This window comes from Achroia grisella, unplaced genomic scaffold (assembly GCF_030625045.1).
Source record: "Achroia grisella isolate CSIRO2021 unplaced genomic scaffold, CSIRO_AGI_Agris_v1 utg1920, whole genome shotgun sequence".
Classification (NCBI taxonomy): Eukaryota; Metazoa; Arthropoda; class Insecta; order Lepidoptera; family Pyralidae; genus Achroia; species Achroia grisella.
In genome coordinates, this window is record NW_026712695.1 from 1,943,044 (window position 1) to 1,957,601 (window position 14,558).

Consider the following 14,558-nt stretch of genomic DNA (forward strand, 5'->3'; position numbering starts at 1 on the left):
AAGTAATACTTGATACATTAAGATCTTGGTTTATTTTTATAAATAGCAGTATATTGTTATTCTTATTGAATTGTACCTATAGATAGATACCTAGGCTCACACAGTGGGTGTGGCCGTTGTCGTATAAAACAAATCAATTAGTAAAAGGTGGGTGTCTCCATTCAGTACACGTATGTCCATTAGTTAATTGACTATGATCCTTTGATATATTCTTATTATAAAAGCACATTTTTTATCATTATATGGTTAAAATTAAGTCTGTATAGCGCCTATACAATTATGTCGGCACATAGGACAAAAGTAACATTTTGTTTTGACACCTGACTTTATTAGTTTCTTTATAATAATAATATCTAACCAAAAATCAAGATTCTTATATCTTGATTTTTGGTTAGATATTATTATTATAAGTAAGTGTAAAGTTCGTCTACATTAGTATCTTTATTATCATTGTATATTTGTATGAATAACAGGTACGTTTTAAAACTCATAATTTGTTACTTTTAACAATGTAGGTGGGTTGAAAGTGACACGTGAAAATAACAGGAAAATCGATGATCCCAATCTCTCAAGTATAGCTTAGCTTGAGGCGAGACTTTGCATTGCTTTGTGTATTTTACCGAATATACAACAGACTGTGTTCTGAAGAATTGCTTGAAATGATGCCCACGGCTAACTTTTACCATCGCACTGGTCGCCACATAAGTGGTTTCGGACAGTGCGGTTTCAGAGGAGCTTACTCCCGCATACACTTAGATTGTTAAATCCCTTTTTTTGTCTCATCAAGCTATCCTGAAACATATTTGAATCCGTTACACAAATAGGTTGCAATGACCAATTATCCATTAAGGATAAGGTTCATTTGTTTACTAAATATTGAAATCATACAATCGTTTATAAGTTATTGTGTTAAACCTACCAAATATAAAGATTCATATTTATTTACAAATACTTATATACGATCAATATTAGACAGTAGTTTACATGTTATAATATATTATAATCGGGGATGTAAGGGAGCCCAAACACCAACCCAGTGCTCTAGGTCAACCTCACCTGCTCGCGGTACATCCTGCTAAACAACGGACGAGGCTCTGACGACCGATAAATGGCGGTATAACCGAATGGTTATATGGAATTTGTAAACTGTGTGTGGATAGAATTATCCACACACAGTTTACAAATTCCATAGACTGATGATGGGCAGCAGCGTCATCGGTTCGAGAAACTGTGTACTGCGATCGCCAACCCGCATGCCCAGCGTGGCGATTATGGGCATATTCCTCCCATGACAAGTCCAACACAACCATGGCCCCTAGTTCCCGGCCGCTCTGCTATTCCTGGCCAAGGCGGCGGTCATGGTAACGGTAGAGCAAGGGGTGCTAAGAATCCCCGGGCTACGGTAGGCCGCCAACACCCACTGACCCTGGCTACGTATAATGGACGCACACTGCGACTGGACGAACACCTTGCGCAACTGGAAGAAGAACTGAAATACATAAGATGGCATATCCTAGGTCTTTGCGAAGCCCGAAGAGAGGGGGAGGACACCATGACTCTGGAATCCGGCCATCTTATGTATTTTAGAGAGGGAGAACAAACTTCCCAAGGCGGTGTCGGATTTTTGGTCCATAAGACCCTCGTAGGCAATGTTGTAGAAATCTCCAGTGTGTCGAATAGGGTTGCGTTAATTATTAAGTTATTTTGTTCTTCAAAAAGGGAGACAAAACCCTACTCAAGAACTATCGGCCCATCTCATTGCTAAGCCATATATACAAGCTGTTTTCAAGGGTCATCACGAATCGACTTGCGCGAAGGCTTGACGAGTTTCAACCCCCGGAACAGGCCGGGTTTCGAAGTGGTTATGGCACCATAGATCACATTCACACAGTTAGGCAGATTATACAGAAAACCGAAGAGTATAATCAACCTCTGTATCTAGCCTTTGTTGACTATGAGAAGGCCTTTGACTCTATCGAGACCTGGTCTGTTCTGGAGTTTCTGCAGCGATGCCAAGTCGACTGGCGATACATCGAAGTGCTGAGATGTCTCTATAACGCTGCAACAATGACCGTCCAAGTACAAAACCAGCAGACTAAGCATATCCACCTGAAACGTAGTGTAAGACAGGGGGATGTTATATCCCCGAAGTTGTTTACAACTGCGTTGGAGGATATGTTTAGAATGCTGGACTGGAAAAATTACGGCATTAATGTTAACGGCGAGAACATATCTCACTTACGATTTGCTGACGACATTGTCATCATGGCTGAATCGCTGCATGACTTACAGCAGATGCTGAATGGCCTGGCTGAGTCGTCTCAACGCATCGGCCTTCGGATGAATTTGGACAAAACCAAGATCATGTTCAATGATCGCATTCGTCCGGAACCCGTTGCCATTAATGGAGTTCCTCTCGAAGTTGTTCAGGAGTATATTTATCTAGAGCAAACGCTCCAACTAGGTAAAAACAATTTTGAGAGGGAGGCCAAGAGGCGAATACAGCTAGACTGGATGGTTTTTGGGGAACTTCGTCAAGTATTCTCGTCGTCGCTACCACAAAGCCTTAAGACCAAGGTTTATAACGAGTGCGTACTACCCGTTATGACATACGGCAAAATAGGAGATGATGTAGGATGTGGAATATGCTTTGGTGACGGGTCCGAATCGTGGACACTGACGATACGACTGGTCCACCTTATTAGAAAACTCAAAGTCGCTCAACGAGCTATGGAAAGATTAATACATTCAAAAGGACCAAATACTCCAATCGATTACTGCTATTGTAAAAACAACATATGCATGATGACTAGGGCCCTCACAGGACACTGCAAATTGAACAAGCATATGGCTAAGCTAGGCCTATGCACGACAAGTATCTGCAGATTCTCTCTGATGTGGTTGGGATCAAATCCGTAACGATAAAAAAGTAAGAATATTCGCCAGAGAACTGGGGTCACCGACATCTGACAATAGCCCAAACAACCCAATAAAAAAAATAAAAAAAATATAACCTCTTCGTATTTGGACAAGTTGAAGTGGCAGTTGAAGTGGCAGTGGGCTGATCATATCTGTCGTAGAACCGATGCTCGCTGGAGTAGGCGTGTTCTAGAGTGGAGACCGCGAATTGGCAAACGTAGTGTAGGACGCCCCGCAGCTAGGTGGAGCGACGACATACGTAGGGTTGCGGGTAAAAAATGGAAGAGAAGGGCTGAAGATCGTGCCCAGTGGCGTGTCTTGGGAGAGGCCTATGTCCAGCAGTGGACTGCAGTGGGCTGATGATGATGATGATGATGATGATAATCGGCTTTTAATGCTACAGTAATAGAATATCTGTAGAAGATCACTACATATTTTTCATTGCGTGAGACATGTACATGTTTATTTTCTGAATAATATCGTATTATGACTTCAAAGCAAAGAGCAAGCACCTGTCTAACTTTAGGGATAATTTGGGTACAGTGTACCATTAGCATATCCACAATCAGAATAATAAATAAACGTGCGGAATTCAATAACGATATGCAAATGTTATCTATTAGAAGTAGTTTTACAATTCATTTCGTAATGTTTATAGTATTAAATATATTAATTAAGTTCAATAAGTTTAATGACAGAAACAGCTTTGTTTTTGCATTTATGTAACATAAAATTGAAATGAAACCTTCTATAAAACCTTCATGGCCTCGAGGTTAATGATTTCAAATAAATTCTCATAATAGTAAAATCTTAACATTTCATCATCTTATTGAACATCGCATTCACATTTGTTGCGTTCACATTTTAACATTATCTGTTCACACGAAACGTTTAAATTTACAATACTAACTTATGAAATCTCGACGAAAAAAATCGATATCAAACCAAAAATGTATGAGATGATGGCATTCTAGCACTCTCTGCGTTGTTGCGTTCACAACATTATCTGTTGACAATACATCTTATATGACAATACATCTTATAACAGTCGTAATGCTATATACAATTTTCTATGAACAATAATTTTATTTAATATACATATTCAATCTACTATGTACTCACCAATAGTTAAAAAAATTGTAAGTAAAGAAAAACTAATAGACCGAAATACTATATGGCCTTTATAAAAACGCGGGTCAAAGCAATTTTACAAGGTACAAGGATCTCAAATAGCAACCTAGGATACAGTAAAGATAATTTGCATCACAAAGGCTTCCGTTCGGTCATCCCGTACATTGGTATATGTATATATTAGAAACGAAATTGATTTTGCTATTTTGAGCGGTAACTGTCATATACAAGTAGAATAGAATAGAAAATCATTTATTCAAATAAACTTAATTTAAGCACTTTTGTTTTATTATCATTATTCACATAACATTTTTTTTATCTACCGCTCATTCGGAAAGCTGTCTCATCACAAGAAGAACGAGAAAGAAACTTGTGTGTTGCTCTTTTATATAATCCTTTACGTTTACATTTACAAGTCGAAACGTGTGAATACAAACTACCAACCAGCACTAATTTATTAGGGTCAAATATAAATATACAATAAGATTAAATCAGTCGTAGTGATAAGAGCAGACCAGTCCCTACAAGCAGCACCTGTTCACGAGTATGACGGATGAGCCAGCCATTACTGCGCTCGACCATATTTTAGGGAGCCCAATAACCCGGCCCCCCACGCCGCCACATGTCTGGACATTTTAGAGAGCATGACTACTTATTCCACTCGACCACGTCATAGTTACTTAAAATTACTATATGGTAGTTACAGTATTCGCACTCTACATGAGGACGCATGCGGCAATAACTACAAAAGCCGCTACGCTATCATATATCAAGAAAGCTGTATGAAAAAGAAATTATAACGTTGTCCGCAAATAAACTTAGGTATTCTTGCTAGATATTGCTATCATTTATAAATTCATCTATCCTAGAATAGACTATTTTACATAACATTTGTTTAATATAAAATTTGAATTGCCTCTCTGTCAGATTTAGCATAGATTCTGGCTGTTTATTATAGAATCTTACACAATTACCTTACGTAATTACAAGTAAAGTAACACCATTTAGCAATATGATATCTTATTACTTTTGGTGCTTCTCGTTTCTTACGACAGGGTTCTGACTAGTATTTGGCGGGTATAGGGGCCTAACACGACTCGTGCACAGTTTGTAACGGTATCCTCGATTAATTTATGCTTTATATTTCCAACCATTTTATAGGTGATCTATCGTCCAGAAATTAGATAACTATTAATTAAATCAATTCGTGAGTTTTGTAAGTATAATATGTGTATGTATATATAAACATAACAATTACCTAGTTTTTACTTAAGATAGAGGCAGAACATGGGACCAAACTGCACTCAAGGCTTTTTGTATTTGTTCCTGTCGCGACACCGGAATTTAATGCATAATCGATATTTCGTCGCGTAGTGGTATCTTTGCATCTGTAATTAATAAAACTTCCGCCAAAGATTTATTAATTAAAGATTTGCGAATAAGGTATCTACATTATTTTATATTCTTACAATGTTTATACGATAAGACAACTTAAGCACTGTTTTAAGTTTTAATATGGTAGATATCATTGTTCGGAATTTGAAATATTGGGACATCTTTAATAATATGTACAAGACTTTACTTATCTGATATTATTTTGTGTATGTGTAAAGAAAGAATGTAATAGTGTGTGTATATGCATACAAATATAGTTTTAGAAATAAGATGTTTTGCACTGATTTGCCATGTTTAAGTTACCTGATAGAAACGAAAATAAAACTGCGTTAGTTTATATTTCTATATCTATTTAAATATATAAAATTAGATAAGTAAAACCTTATCCTATAACATTCTAATAATATTCGTTTAACCAACATGTAAAGATTAAAAAATGTTTTTACGTAATGTATGTGAAGACTAATGTACCTGGGGCAATTGAGTAAATAAGTGCGCGCAGGCGAAACTACAAATAACAGTTTTATTATTATAATCTGCAATGTTATTTTATAGTAATAAAAATGGAGAAAATTGTGTGTTCCTCATATATTGGCAAAACACACCGTCACGGTTCTATTGCATAGATAACACATAGTGACATGGACATTCATTAACATGATTTGGTTTGCACTCGCCTGGAAAATTGACCGCTTTCCACCCGCGCATTGGACATAAAACCTATGGGTACAACGGGGATTTTCTATTCGTTGTTTAACCTTGAAAGTGTCCGGGTGATGTGATTATTTGTATTGATTAAGAAGTTAAGTTTATTAAGTGGTTTATTTGTAAGTAATTTACGTTACTATAACAATATTTTATGTTACTAATTTACATACATCTCTCTCTATAAAAAGATTGCAGTTGATTGAAAATATCTTTATGAAGCCAAGCCAAGCCAATATTACCAATATAAAAATTATTTGACAGACAATCTTAATCCTAAAAAAATATTTATAAAATAGTCCTAATGCAAATATTAATTAAATTGGTCTTCATAAAAATAAATTAAAAAAAATGTGATTAACAAAATCTAATTTTAAAAACGTTCGCATTTAGTACCTTAACATATATATTGTTAATACAAATAATCAGGTATTAACAATTAAAATTTAATTTAATAATGGAGTAAAGTATCTTTCAGATGTTCAAGTAATTTTTCAAATAGGTGTAGTAAATCAAGTGATTATTCACTATACTTACGAGAATGCAAATAAAATTTGCATTCCTCAGATATAGATTAGTGTAGATAGGGAAAAGTCAGTTTGAATAACGAAGAAATTGAAACATTTTGAAAGGATTGAATACGGATAGACAAGTTCCATAGTATAGTGCAACTTTCTAAAAGTTTATCTTAAGTTAAAGACTCGGAATAGTCCTTTCTCGTATTCAGAGTTTCCCTATTACAAAGTTATATTCTTGCTTCATTTAATAAAATTTTCGAACTCTACGATTCAGTTGTAATAACAGGTTACCTACTGTACAGTTGACTTATTACTAATATTTCTTGTAATTGTTTAATAAAGGATTTTTACCACGGGATATTCTATTCAGGGTTATTACATAAAGAGAGTTAAAATAATAACAAAAAGGTGACTACGTTTTCTGATATTCACTGTTGGTTTACACCATTTATTTAATGATCGCTTCTCATATGGTATGTTATTAATAAAAAGAACATAAGACATATGATACCCTGTAGGGGCACCGTAATTACGTAATTACGTTATAACTATATACAATTATATTACAATAATTGCTTAAAGGTCAGAATTGAAATATTAGTCATTTATATAATTTCAATACATTTATTAATTATTTAAAGAACATATCAAATAATATATTAAACCATGAGTACCAGTATCACATTTACACTTGCATAACATCAACTATAATTATTTCCTGGCCTTTTATATCAGGTGTACTAGAATAATTACTTATTAGCTCACGAACAGTACGACACAATTTTATATCTTATGTTCTTAAGAAAGCACTGGCTGATCTAGGTAATTATATTAGGATAATAGTAAGGATACTACATTAGCACTTGTACAATAGTAAGTGGAATATTATTCTCTATAAATGCACACTATTAAGTAATATAAAGTTTTTAAATATACTACTGTATATTTATCAATTACCCCAATATTTTTCTGTTATTTACTAATAACAGAAAAATATTTGGTGTTGTCTGTATACTTTTTGTATATACACAAATTTCCCACTATGACACAGTGGACAAGAAAATAATACGAATATGTTTTTGTAAAAAACACATTTCGAAATTTGTAATTTTGTTTTTCTTACGGTTCTATTGCACTTTTTCGAAATTTATTAAAAACATAACATATATAAAACACTACTCCAACAAATAGTATTTACCTAATGATTATAGCATTACAGAGTTATGATCAAAAGACGATAGAACCGGAATATAATCGTAATAATTTTTTAATAAAATAACAGACCCTCATCAATTTTGGGTTTGCTTGCTTGTTTTGATGACCTTCCACTTGCTTTTCTAAGAAATATTAATTAGAGTTTAAATTAATTTCAACCTAATTTTTATTTAAATGTTTCATGTAATAGGCTAATCTAGTCTTTCAAACTAATTTTTTTATTACAGATATATACCTATATGTACATTTATGATGAAAAGATATGGAACAGATGAAGATTGAATAAAAGACGTCATAATATAAGTCAATAAAGTCGATATGAAAGTCGCCGTGATATCATTTTTCACTCTGGCCTTAATTTCATGTTGCCATGGCAATCAGAAAGATCATCCCGATGCATATTTGAGCCGGTTCGTCGCCGACTTGTGGCTGGAAGGCGCTGACGTAATAAAAATCATTTGGAGGGACTGTTCCAAAAAAGTATGATATTAAAACAAATAATAACATATACCTATACATATATCTGGTCTTATTCACATTTATCTCTAAATTACACTGCACTAGAGCAAAAGAAAAAAAGCATCGAAGATAGTTTCAACTTTGTTTTTTTTTTTGTAACAAAAACAAACATTCAAATACACAGTACTATATTTTCAGTGGTAGGTAAACATTAATCATCATTAAATATATATATATATATATATATATATAGGGTAAACACTACAGTGATTGCCCAGTGTATAGATATTGCCCACAGTAAGAAGATGATACATTTAAACCTATTCATAAAGGAGTTAATTCGAATTAAATTCGCCGGATAGCATTAAGAGATCTTCTAGTAGAATGTTTAATAATAAATTGGCAAAATTTAAAGAAAAACATGGTGTTATGGCATATTTGTTGACAACAGGTATGCCTCTTATCGGAAAAAGTAGGTTTCTTAAAGAATTTCTTAAGGATACACTATTTATTTTAATTTCTTGTGTTAACTTAGCTCCGTTTTAAACTTATTGCTATAGAGAATAAGTTAGTAAATGCTTTATAGTGTAATTTCAAGAAGTTATTGTGATGTAAAATTTACCTCTTAAGGAGTTAGATGGGGTGGGCAATACTAAATCTTATTTAGATGAATTTTAGTGATTGCCATATCGGTATTTAGTTATTGCCATTGGCATTGGGTACAGCTATTATCAATTTCTATTAAAGTAAGTTTATTTTTGTTAAATACATTTACGTAGCAGTATTATCTAGTTCTTTATAGAATGCCGAAGGTTACCAAGTTGTTCCCCAAATCTTTTATTAGTGTAGTAAGTCTACAAATACAAAAAGATTTAGATATTCTTTTGTTTTTGTGTCATTTTTACTATAAAGTAGATGATTCTTATTCTGCTAAAGACACTGATTTTGATTGTTTAGAAATGTATACTAACATACAAAAAGCTATAAAAGATTTCAAATATTAAATAAGGTCTTTAAAACTTGAGACATTGTTTTGCTTAAACGATTAATGTTTGTCAACATTCCTAAACAATAAGAATTAATATTTATATGGTATATTTTTAACTAGATTTAGTAACTATAGCAGTTAATGCTATGTGGGCAATATATATATATATATATATATATATACATTTAGAGGTTATTTTTGTTAAACCTTGTAATTATTAGTTTTCTTAAGATATTTACATTGTTACTACTGGATCTCTTAGCTAAACTATTAATGTTACCAATGAGGTGACACTCACATACCTATTATTTTAATAAACATTTATATACATATAAAACCAGTAGAATTTTCTTAAATGGGCAATCACTAGTAGTAGAATAGTACCACTAGTAAAATATTCTATAATAATCTATTCTATGTTTGCGCAATCTCCATAGATCCATCATGATTAATTACTGATAAATGTGCCATAAATAAGCTCATTTTTTAAATTTTTATTCTGTTCCACCTTTGTTATTATATTATTAAATCATTACAAAAAATAACATTTGGTAGAAATCTGAAATATCTGAAAGAAGTAATAATATTTATTACTAATAATATTGTCTGTCTATAAAGAGACGAAACCATTCAGGTATATGATAAAACAGAATTTGTGTAATGCTTACATCTGTTTGCTGCTTTTGTAAAATTGTAGAAAGAAGTCTGTTATATATTTTTATGTATCAATGCTATTTATTTGAACGTTTCCGTTCCATTAAGGATACTGGGCTAAAAGTGTCCTGTTCATGTTGATATCGAGCGAAAGCGCTTTAATCTACTTATTGCGAGCTGACTACCTAATCCGCTTTGTGAATTCCGATGCCTGCTTCTGTAGGTACTGATAATATTATATATTTATTGTGTGTATTTACACCTTCATCTTTCAGATTTCAAAAAGTTTGATAGGAATTCTAAATGTAAACAGAAATTTTTAAAATTAGTCACTTATTTCTTTATTAATAGTTATATTGTAATAGTTTACACACTGATAAATAATTCTATTTATCAGTCATTCTCTAATTCAACTCAGTTAATTTTCCAATTATATGTAGAATCGTTGGGTTGATAGGACAAATTTAAATTAACAACAGATTTGTTAAGTTGTCAGTTGCTAAAACTGTACTTTATTTTAGAAATCATTGCAAAGATAGGTTATATTTCATAATTTAAACACTGATTAAAATTAATTACATTAGATAAAAATATTATTGAAGTTTTAATAAGGTAAGGCATATTTGTGACGTATTTAGATATCCACTAAGCGTAAAACGATTAAAACCGGCCTACACGACTTTTGAGTTAACTCTTTTCCATTAAATTAAGGTCGTAGAAAATCCTCCTTTATGAAAACGTTTGGAAATATTTAATCCACATAACATCTCGTTGTTCGTTGGAAGACAATATTTTCGTAATGTACATTATGTTATTTATATGATAATAAAAGAGTATGTAATAACTGACGATGTTATGTCGAACGATGAATATTTGATTTTCATATTTATAGCTAGTCGAAGTAAAGGATGTTATCGACCATAAGGAATACTTTCCAAAATTCATAAGGTGCATGAAGAGGAAAACATTGCGAGCATTAGATCGTGCATTATCTCCTGATATAGTGCCTGTAGCCGAAGGAATTAATTTGGTGAGATTTGAACTTGTTGATCGCTCTGGAAACATCATGCCTGAAAATGATACGAGGTAATATTTTAAAAAAACCTTATTGATATTTTTTATTATATAAATCGTACACTTATTGATTTTACATTATAACAACTGATACATTTTTCATTGTTTATTTGAACGGAATTTTTTCTTTCATCATTTATAAGGTCCTCGACCACTATTTAGTTCCGAGATCCACCATTTAATCCTTTAAGCTATATTCGTCATCATATTTGTCTCATAAAAATATTTATTTTGTATTTTTTCGAAAATATACATTCATGAAATTCTCCGAGTAAGTAAACAAACAAAATAAATTCCTGTTTTATCCGAAGGCTCGTAAATTATATACGAGATATGCACATATGAACATTGTAAGAAAATATTTGTAAGTAAAGGCGAAGAATGACTTGAGCAGGTATATTATTGTGTCCTATTTTTCAGTAAGTAAACTTAACATATGTCCTAACTTCGACCTACGACATACCATAATCTAATTTTTATTTACATATATCCAGTCTAGGGCTTTTTCGTGTTTATGTAGGTAGATTGTTTGCTGACATGGGTAAGGTGATCTTAAGGTTCCTACAGAGAATCAAAGCACGTTCATTCTGACGATTTGTGACATTCTTGTTTATTTAGGAAATAAGCTACTTACCAATGTCTTGCATCAGTAGATAATTAAATCATGATTTTCTGAACTTGCCTTTCACAACAACGCGTGTTTTGCTGTTTCAGTCTAGAAACAATGAGTGTGTGATTGATGAGTGACATTATAAATATCTTTTTTATGTTAATAGTTCGTGGACAGATAAAGAGCTTGAAGAAGAAGAATGGAGAACATTAGCTCTCCGACGAATGGCTAAAGTGTTAAGAACCCACGTTATAAAATTTGATTTTGAAAATGAGAAATCTATTGACAGTGTTCAAACAGGTACTAACAATTACTGCTTTACATACATGTACAGATCAATACAATGCTTTACTTAATATATAAACTCCTATTTAATTTTGCTCTCGTTGGATATGAATAGATAATCTGATGTCTGCGTACGAGTATGTGTAACTATCCTGTAATTATTATAATTGTTAGTGTGTCAAATTTATTATTATTTCTATCATATACCTAAAAACAATCAGAAAATCATATAATATGTATTTTAATTATATTTCAGTTGAATACAGAGGTAGACGGCGGCATCAAATGATGACAATGATGATGTTCGGTATAGTATCAATTGGCATGGTCTTAATTCCAATGGGTTTCCAATTCTTAGCCGTTCTTGGCGGAAAGGCACTATTATTAGCTAAGATGGCGCTTATTTTAGCATCCATACAAGGACTTAAAAAGGTGAGATTACTTCAAACAATACTACACGTGTTACTTAATTTATGTAAATGTAGTATACGTAATATGTATTGTCTATTTTATAATATACTTCATTGTTTGGGCTAATAATGGACTGTAGACTTTATGCTCATGATCTGTAGTAAGAATATTCAAAGTATTCGTGTACCTATAGCGTACAAAGTAGTGGATAAAATATTTTAAAACTTCGACAATAATATATTATCTTCAATTATATTTATATTCAGTTCTTTGACTATGGTTTCTTAAATTTCGTCATAATTTATATATACTAACTGTCGGACTAACTATCAATAACTTCATAGTAACGTTCTTTTTTAGGTAGACAATAGTAATGATGGGTATCATGAAAGGGGAAAGGTATGATAAAACAATTCATAATAATCTACTAACTCGCAACTTGTACTTTCTTGACAAATTGACGCTTCTTTTTTGGTTGGTATGAAACGTAAGTTTTAATTAAAACCAAATAACTAGGCAATTTGGTATATATTTATATTTATTTAAATGAATTGATTTCTAATTGGGATGTTACAATGAAGAGAATATCTATTAGTGTCTTAAAAATTAGTAATAAATATGCCAAAGTATTTTAAAACTGTATTACTTATGCTATAAAACAAAACAATAATTATTTATTTCAACTGAATAATTTCTATATTTAATAGGATACTATTGATACTGATCATAAACAGTGTGATAAAAGTTACCTACTTTTTGTTCGTGGGTGTTATTCTATAAACACATTTATCATATAGTTTGACACTTCCAGTAAGTGCCCACCTGCCGTGCCTCTTTTGCTGAGGTTAAATATAATACTTAGAAAGTAAGCGTCAGTTTGTCTATATCTACAATTCTACATTATATATTTATAATATTTAAAATTAGGCACATATTCAGCTTTTGAGCACATTCTAAAAATCACCAAGGTAACCCGTTAACAGATGTTCTGTTCCAGATTGCTTCAAGTCCGGTGAACTATGGCTTTTACCAATCCTACCACCCTTACGATTACTACGAAAAGCGAAGTCGAGATAATTGGCTACCACCAGCTATCATGCCTGGAACACCACCACCCGCATTATCTGCACCACAGTGGCCTTTAGATTCTGGAGTTAAAATCGACAGAAGAATTTCAGCAGACACAACTAAAACTGTAAAAGATAATAATGCTGATGTTGTAACGTGGAAGCCCGAACTAAATAAAGTGACTAAAGGAGAAATGGAACCTAGAGTATATCCAGTCTATACTGTATCTCAAACTCCATCAGTTTTTACTGCAATTGATTCTCCTACTTCCCTTGTAGATATAACAACGAGACCAGGCGAAGTTCAAGCTGATTATACTATAGATCTACCTTACAATGGATTTCGTTTTCAAACTCCCTCTACTGTCATTTCAGCTTGATGTATTTATACAATTATTTAGAGCATTGTTTGATATAGTAGTTAACATATACACATATTTATCGCAAGTGCTATATCCAAAGAGACATGTTTTCTATTCTACATATGGATATCTTAATTTATTAAATAATAATAATATTTATTAATGGTGCTGCTTATTATTGTTCTATGTATATATGATAGTCATTACTAATGAACGTATTATAATTATTACCAACAGGTGTGTTATTTAAAATAACAAAGATTGGTATGCTTTATGCCAACTCGTAAGTCAATTATTATCACTGTAATGGTACTTTGATTTGTTAATATTTTTGCGTATTTTATTTATTTTAGATTTAAGTACAATTTGGTACATTCTTGTACCATATTTGAATATGGTATATTACATTAAATAAAAATGATTGAAAAGATTCAATTTGTATAAATCATAATTACTTCCTTATTATCTAAGTGTTTTTTCGTGATTACATTGTATTTTTTTCAAATGTTCAGAATTGTTTTACTACATATTACAACTGTTAATTACTGTTTAGGAGTTATTAGTCCTGATGCCAAACAAATGAATATTTGTAAAGATGTTAATCATGCAATGCATGCGATAATTTAATGAAATTTTGAGAACTCAAGTAATATATTGAATTATTGAAATTGAATTAAAATGACTCTAACACAATTCACATTAGCATTTAAAATACAACCAGCACATCCTGTGTTCAAAGACCGAATGGCCGTGGCTTACAAAAAC

General features: G+C 32.2%; 1 protein-coding gene and 1 pseudogene across 1 annotated transcript; both read left to right on the top strand.

Annotated features, from left to right (window-relative positions):
- Window positions 1-1,288: 1,288 nt before the first annotated feature.
- On the top strand, window positions 1,289-3,279 carry LOC131841734 (uncharacterized; annotated as a pseudogene).
- A 4,922-nt stretch (window positions 3,280-8,201) lies between these two features.
- Window positions 8,202-13,874, top strand: LOC131841778 (uncharacterized). The gene is made up of 6 exons (XM_059190103.1): window positions 8,202-8,363; window positions 10,877-11,070; window positions 11,835-11,968; window positions 12,210-12,385; window positions 12,725-12,763; window positions 13,362-13,874. The coding sequence occupies exons 1-6, from the start codon at window positions 8,202-8,204 to the stop codon at window positions 13,809-13,811; spliced, it is 1,155 nt and encodes a 384-aa protein (XP_059046086.1). The 3' UTR covers window positions 13,812-13,874.
- The last annotated feature ends 684 nt before the right edge of the window (window positions 13,875-14,558 follow it).